This window comes from Camellia sinensis, chromosome 7 (assembly GCF_055761805.1).
Source record: "Camellia sinensis isolate YWXY chromosome 7, ASM5576180v1, whole genome shotgun sequence".
NCBI classification, from domain to species: Eukaryota; Viridiplantae; Streptophyta; class Magnoliopsida; order Ericales; family Theaceae; genus Camellia; species Camellia sinensis.
Window position 1 is genome coordinate 90,200,616 of NC_138967.1, and position 7,215 is coordinate 90,207,830.

Below are 7,215 nucleotides of genomic sequence, written 5' to 3' on the forward strand. Positions count from 1 at the left end.
TTTTATTGTACTGTGTATGGACTATGAGTGTTTTGCTTGGTAGTCACTCCTTTTGGCCTAGCCGTGTGGGATGTACATGGTCTATCGTTTTGTGTCTGCTGCTAGTTGTTGCCGTTTTGTGGGCTGATTTCGTTCAGATTTGGGTCGCTGTTTGGATGTGTTCATTTTTTTTTTTTTTTGGGTGAATAAGAGATAAAATAAAACAAGAAAATTTACACAACTACAAGGGGCATGCCCCAGGACCTAACACAGCTATACAGAGGACAGAACAAAAGCCAACAACCTGTTCACCATTCCTATAATCTAGCAATAGGAAAAGTGAACAAGAAATATAAACAATTATAACAACCTAGGCGAAGAGAACAAACTGAAGCATAAATCCAGGAGGCTATGGACTTGAAGAGAACCTCCTGCTACTGTAGCACCAAGCAAGAGAACCTGGACACTGTATCCACAAAAGGCACGAGCCAAAACAAAAACAACATTCCCTACACATCCCGTAGGGCTAGGAATGAGAAACAAAAACAAAACTAAACTGTTAAAATGTGTGCAAGCCGAAACATGGTTACTAGGACAGCTATTAGGAACACAAAGAAGCACAAAAAAACTCCTACACAGCCCGTAGGAATAAGCTAAACACACTGCAAAATTATGCAAAAAATACAATGAAGAACAACTGATTTTCTCCCTCCTGTAGCACAGCAAGGCGCTAGCAGCAGCCATCACCATGGTACAGACACACCCTTCATACTGCCACCCGAATCTGTGCAGCATGTATCCAGCACCCTTCCACGCCAACAACCAAGGATGCCAGCAGCAAATCCCTGCAACTGCACTGTACGCAGCACCACACCTCCTCACCAACAAGTGAACCTGTCGTAAATCATAAAGGAGAAGAAATAACAGACACACAATATAGGAGCTCTCCTCACTCGACCCACAACACAGAATGTCTCTCCACTCCATATATGATCTCACAACACTAGGCCCACAACTCACATGATACCTCGAAAGGATCAGAAGGACATTATACTTGAATGCTCCAAGAACCTACACAAACCATATATAGGATATAATAAAAGTTAGCATAAAGTATGTGTATTGTCTCTCATCACTCAACCCACAATGTCTGGAAATATATAGGTAGCTCACAGCACTCAACCCTCCATACGGACACTTCAATGTAGGAGAAGATTTAGGATTCATGATAACCTGCAAAGGAGCACCCAGTTAGTAAACCCCACAGTAGTTGCTCACCATCACTCAACCCTCAATGTATGTAACCTCACATCACTCATTCTCCGGCCAGCTGCAATAGTATGGTGCTGCTGCAAGAGTTTGAGAGGAAGACTCCATTCCTCCAAAAGCCAATTATCACCTGCAGAAATTTTAACATTTTCCAAAGAAAGAAGCCTACCCCTAACCATTTGGATAATAGAGTTAGTAACAACCTCTTCAGGCTTTTGGGCCTTATTGAAGATCCTACTATTCCTCTCTATCCAGATGTGGTAGACAGTGCAAAGAAATGATAGCTTAAGAATCACCATTTTCAAGGAGGTGCCACTGGTGGATCTAACAGCAAAATCAACAGTTTCCAACCAAGGCAAAGGAGGCCAGTTAGATTTATTCTTGGCAAGGATACCACCCCAAATCCTAGAAGAAAATATGCATCTAAAAAAAAGATGAGAATGAGTCTCCTCAGGATCTTGACAGAAAGGGCAGCAAGGATTTGTAACAAGACCACAGGTTTTGAGTCTATCACCAGTATTAAGTCTCTCATTGATGGCTAACCAAACAATAAAACTAACCCTAGGGATTGAAGGGGGGCCCCAGATAAGTTTGGACCAAGTGACTTTAGGGCCCTTATCCCTCCAACAATCCCAAGCTGACTGGATAGAGAAGTCACCATCAGCAGCCAAATTCCAAAACGGAGTATCAGAAGAGCCAAAGGAAGGAAGTAAGGATAAAGGGGTAGAAGAGATCCACTCCTTTATCTCCCAGGAATTAGAGATAGGCCACTTCCAAGAACCATTAGAGACTATAGAGCTAACCTTGGTGCTGTCAGGAAGATTAGTGTCATAAAGAATTCTAGGACCAAACCTATGCCACAACGAACCAAGCGGATGCCAATTGTCATACCACAGGAACACATTATCCCCATTACCAATTTTGAACTTGATGTGAGGATAGATTAAATGCCTAAGAGACAGGATTTTCCTCCAGACCCATGAGGGATCACTAGGAGTTCTAACAGCCCAAAAGCTCCTCCCTTTAAGCAAGTAAGCCTTGACCCATTGGCACCACATGGAACAATCACCCCCAGAAAACAAGTACCAAACATGTTTGGCTATAGCAGCCTTGTTCCAGGTAGCTAAGTCTTTGAAACCAAGGCCACCCTCATTTTTTTTCCTGCAGATATATCTCCAAGCAATCTTAGCACTATGTTTCTTCAACTCAACCCCAGACCAAAGAAAAGATCTAAGGATGCTCTCAATGTCACCAATGATTTTCTTAGGGAGGATAAAAAGAGAGGACCAGTACACTTGCATAGAAAACAGAATAGACTGGATGAGTTGAGCTCTACCAGCATAGGAAAGCAGTTTATTGGTCCAACTTTTAATCCTCTTAGTAATTCTCTCAACCAGAGTATGACAATCAGATGCTTTAAGCTTGGTAGTGATAAGAGGCACACCAAGGTATTTCACTGGGAGGGAGCCCTCAGTAAAATTGGCAATCTGAAGAATATTCTCTTTAAGCTCACTACTACACCCCGAGAAAAAAATATTACTCTTACTAGAATTAGGGGTAAGACCAGACAGATTCCTAAATTCATCCAATCCCTGCATGATAAGAGAAACAGTACCAGGGTCCCCTTTACTGAAAATCATCAAATCATCAGCAAAACAAAGGTTAACAATTTTAGTTTTCTCACACCTCCAGTGGAATTTGAACAAAGGGCTCCTAGATTTCTCAGCTAGAATTCTGGCAAGAATTTCCATGGCCAACACAAAAAGATACGGGGACATAGGGTCCCCTTGTCTTAAACCCCTCGCCCCTTTAAAATACCCCTGAAGGCTCCCATTAATACAAATCGAGAAAGAAGGACTCGTAATGCAAGCCTTTATCCAGGTAATCATACACGGAGGGAAAGCCATAGCTTTGAGGATATCAATGATAAAGTCCCATCTCACAGTATCATAAGCTTTCATAATATCAACTTTCATGGCACACTTAGGGGAGTGGGAACTCCTATGGTAACCTCTCATAATCTCTTGGGACAAGAAAATGTTGTCCGAGATCCTTCTACCTTGAACAAACGCAGACTGCACAGGATCAATCAAATCAGGAAGGGCCAATTTAATTCTATTAGCTATGATCTTGGCAATGCATTTATAGATGGTGTTACAACAAGAGATGGGTCTATAGTCACCAACATGAGTAGGATTAGGAACCTTAGGAATAAGAGCTATAATGGTACTGTTAACCTCAGAAAGAAGTTTACCAGAGTCAAAGAAAGACTTAATAGCTAGAATGACATCCTTACCAACAATATCCCAAGAGCTCTTAAAAAAACCAGCGGAATACCCATCCGGGCCAGGGGCTTTATTGGACTTTAAAGACCAAAAAACCTCCTTGATTTCATTTTCAGACACAGGCTTGGACATTGAAACAGATTGAGAGAGAGAGACTTTCTTTTCCACCAAAGATTGAATCCTCTCAAGGCCCTGGTACTGATCCACAGAAGGGGTACCAAACAAATTGGTATAAAAATTAATAAAGGAGGTGTGAACATCAGTACTATGGGTAGACCTAGAACCATCACTCATGACAACACTCAAAATCTTCCCTCTATTGATATTACTTTTCACAGACCTAAAGAAGAATTTGCTATTTCTATCCCCAAGACCAAGCCACTGCACTCTGGATTTTTGAAGAGCAAGGCTCTCTTCTACTTTGCTAAGCTCAATATACTTATTCAGATCCTCTCTCTCTTGGGCTTGCAAAACACTATTCAAAGGGTCTTTGTCAAGTTTATATTGAATAAGATCCAGATTAGTTTTTGCAATTTGGACACGAGTAGATATGTCACTAAAGTCTTTCTTATTCAAAAGCTTGAGACTAGCTTTAAGCTTTCTGAGTTTTTGACAGACCCTGAACATAGGAACCCCTTGAATGTACTGCCCCCAGGTGTTAGAAACAGTACCCAGAAAATCTGGATGTTGAGACCAGAAATCAAAGTATTTGAAAGGTTTTTTGAAAGAGCACTTGGTGGCACTGATATTGACCACAGCAGGGGAGTGGTCAGAAATACCAGAGGGAAGAAACTGGGCAGTAGCCTCAGGAAATTTGTCCAACCAAGCCTCATTAACCAGAACTCTATCAATTTTGGTAGCTATATAGGTCCCCTCCCTCCTATTGTTAGCCCAGGTGAATTGGCAACCACCGTAAGACAAATCAGCCAGCTCAGAAGCATTAATATAAGAATTAAATTCCTCATTATCATTTGTCCAATTTGAAGTCCCCCCAATTTTTTCCTGCTGGTATCTAATAGCATTAAAATCACCCAGAAAAACACAAGGAACTTTGGATTTAACACGGGAGATATCAAGCATAGATTCAAAAAAAACCTTTCTCAATGTGTGCTTATTTTCAGCATAAACAAAAGTTGCATAAAAGATTTCATTGGAAGCCAATTCAATAATTTTACACAAAATATGCTGATTAGACATAGAAATCATTTGAACATCACAAAAAACATTGTTCCAGCACACCCAGACTCTACCAGTTTCAGTTGGTTGTGAGTTAGAGAGCATAGACCATTGATCAAAACACTTAACACAGATACTACTCTCTTTAGACTGTTTTATTTTGGTTTCCAAAACCCCCATGACATGAATATTCTCTTTAAGCACAAATTTTTTAACTTCTTTATGTTTAGAGGGATCATTCAAACCTCTAACATTCCATGAAGCAATTTTTACATTCATAGGGACACAAAAAGGAGGTAAAGACAAAACCCACAAAAAAGACAAACCCACAACCAACTGAAACTTTGATTACCTCTTTTTCTTCCTCTGGCTGCTGCTGCCTTTGCCAGAGGGTCTGTTCTTCACCTGCTGGGATGGGGTAGCAGAACTATGGATCGCCTTTTCAGCCTTAACTTCTTTAATCGCAGTGTCCAGCATTTCAGCAGCATTGGGGACCACCAGCTTTGCAATCTTGAACACCTTCTTTTGGAACCTATCCACATCACTGCTTTCAGAGCTTTGCTCCTCCCCGGATAAGCTCTTGGTCACAGAAGTCTCCTGAGTGTCAAAGGATTGATCAGATGAGTCCACCTCAGTGGGAGCATTTTCAGGAGCTGGAGCTGGAACTGGGTCTGCTGTAGAAGTTGGAGCTGGAAGTTCCACCACTTCTGGGATAGATTCCAACACAGGATCACCCACCTTCCTCTTCCCCTTAGCTGTGACAGTGGTCCAACCTTCGTCTTGAGCACTTACATTTTCCTCAGATGTCTTCTGCATAGAAATCAACTTAGCCACCTGTTGAGACACACACTTTTGAGTGCTATGTCCAAATATTTGGCAATGTTGACACCTTGACGGCAGCCCCTGATATTCGACTCGGATTAGAACAGCTTCATCATCATGTCTAATTTGAAAATAAGTGGGCAGTTTTGAGGTAGCCTCAATTTCCACACAGATTCTAGCAAAAGCCACCCTACTACCCCGAGCCGTAAGCTGGTCCATAAAGAGGGGATGTCCAATTGCACTTGCAATCCTACTTAATCCATCAGGATCCCAATATTCCAAGGGGATGTTAAAGAACTTCACCCATACTGGAATTTTTGTGGATTTATCTTTAGATAGCTTCATCATCCTTTTCCATTGTTTTAGAATAAGGAGATAACCTCCTATGTACCATGGACCTCCTTCAAGAACTTCTCTGCAACTATCAGGGGTATCAAATATAAAGAACATGAACCCATCCCCATTAGTAAGAACCTCCTTGAGCCCCTGAGTTTTCCACATCCCAAAAGCACTGTTACGCAAATAATTGTATCCCACTCCCTTATCCACAAAATAACCCACTAAGCAGGAGTCCCATTTCTCTAGCGGATCAGTCCTTGGGGGCATATTTACAACAACACTATCCTCAAAAGAAGAAGGAGGGATATACCTGAGTTTGATGTTTGACCGGGTTGATGCAGCGGTGATATTTGCCCACGAGCGATGTTCTTGGCCCTCAGACTCGTTAGATCTCCTACCACCTGCATCCCCTCGACCTCCTCTTCCCCCACGATAACTTCCACCCCCCCTGACGCCTCCTCGTTGGAAGGATGGAGAATCCCTAATCGGAATCTGTATATCAGAATCAGAAGCCCTAACTGGAACTGAGGCTTCAACGATATTCTTGTGTTCCCCTCTATTACGCGCTAAAACTACACTATCTGGTAGATTTAGGAAGCTATTGTACTCTTCCTCCACCATATCAGACCAACTCGTACTGATAACATTCTCAGTCGGCGTCGATGGCTCGTCAATCGTAGCTGGAAACATCGGACCTTTGAGTTTCTCCGAGATTGACTCTTGCCCAGAACGTTGCTTGAATCTCTTGGAGGATTTGAATCAAAACCCTCTGTTACCGAACCAACCTCGATTCCCAAACACTCTGCCTCATAATCGGCAACCTGCGATTGAAACTCCACACCAGAAGGATCCACGATCTGAATATCCACACCTCGGTTACCTTCCATGATGGAAGGATTAGCCATAGAGAGACCCTCGCCATTAGGGTTTGTAACATCTGCTTCAAAAGCCATCGATCTTCCAGTCAGAATCGCAAAACTATTTTTGGTGAACCCTAAGTCACCACCTGATGACTTTACTTTCTCGACCGTAGCATTTACTCCCTCAAAACGCTCAGAAATGGTAGCATTAACTCCAGACATCGGCAATCAATGAGATATTGAACCCTAGAAAACAAAGTTTTCTAGAGAGATGTCAGAGCTTCTCTCACTAACCCATTCTCATTCGAATTTATGCGGCTCATGAACATATTTTGGGGGGGTTATAATTTTCCCATGTTTTGATTTCCTTTCTCCAGTTATAGTCTTGTTTGTTTCTAGTCCTGTTTTATTTTGGCTTTTGCTGGTTGTGTGTGTTCTCCTATTTCTATTGTTCTTGTATAGTTTTTGTTAGGTCCTGGGGTATG

The 7,215-nt window shown here is 42.0% G+C and overlaps 1 protein-coding gene across 1 annotated transcript; it reads right to left on the reverse strand.

The window, feature by feature from the left end:
- Positions 1-220: 220 nt before the first annotated feature.
- On the reverse strand, positions 221-6,952 carry LOC145795945 (uncharacterized). Its single transcript, XM_082880895.1, has 8 exons — positions 6,656-6,952; positions 5,062-6,614; positions 1,290-4,956; positions 1,153-1,212; positions 1,000-1,050; positions 665-873; positions 408-505; positions 221-303 (listed from the first exon to the last, which is right to left on the reverse strand). Exons 1-8 carry the CDS (start codon positions 6,950-6,952, stop codon positions 221-223), a joined length of 6,018 nt encoding a protein of 2,005 aa, XP_082737021.1.
- Between the last annotated feature and the right edge of the window lie 263 nt (positions 6,953-7,215).

Bases quoted from the DNA above. Each gene is read 5' to 3' on its own strand.
- LOC145795945 (XM_082880895.1), bottom strand. From the start codon at position 6,952: ATGTCTGGAGTTAATGCTACCATTTCTGAGCGTTTTGAGGGAGTAAAT. The intron at 1,213-1,289 runs GTGAGGTTACAT...GCTCCTTTGCAG, and splicing joins CTGGCCGGAGAATGAGTGAT to GTTATCATGAATCCTAAATC. The intron at 506-664 runs GTATTTTTTGCA...TCTCATTCCTAG, and splicing joins AAAATCAGTTGTTCTTCATT to CCCTACGGGATGTGTAGGGA.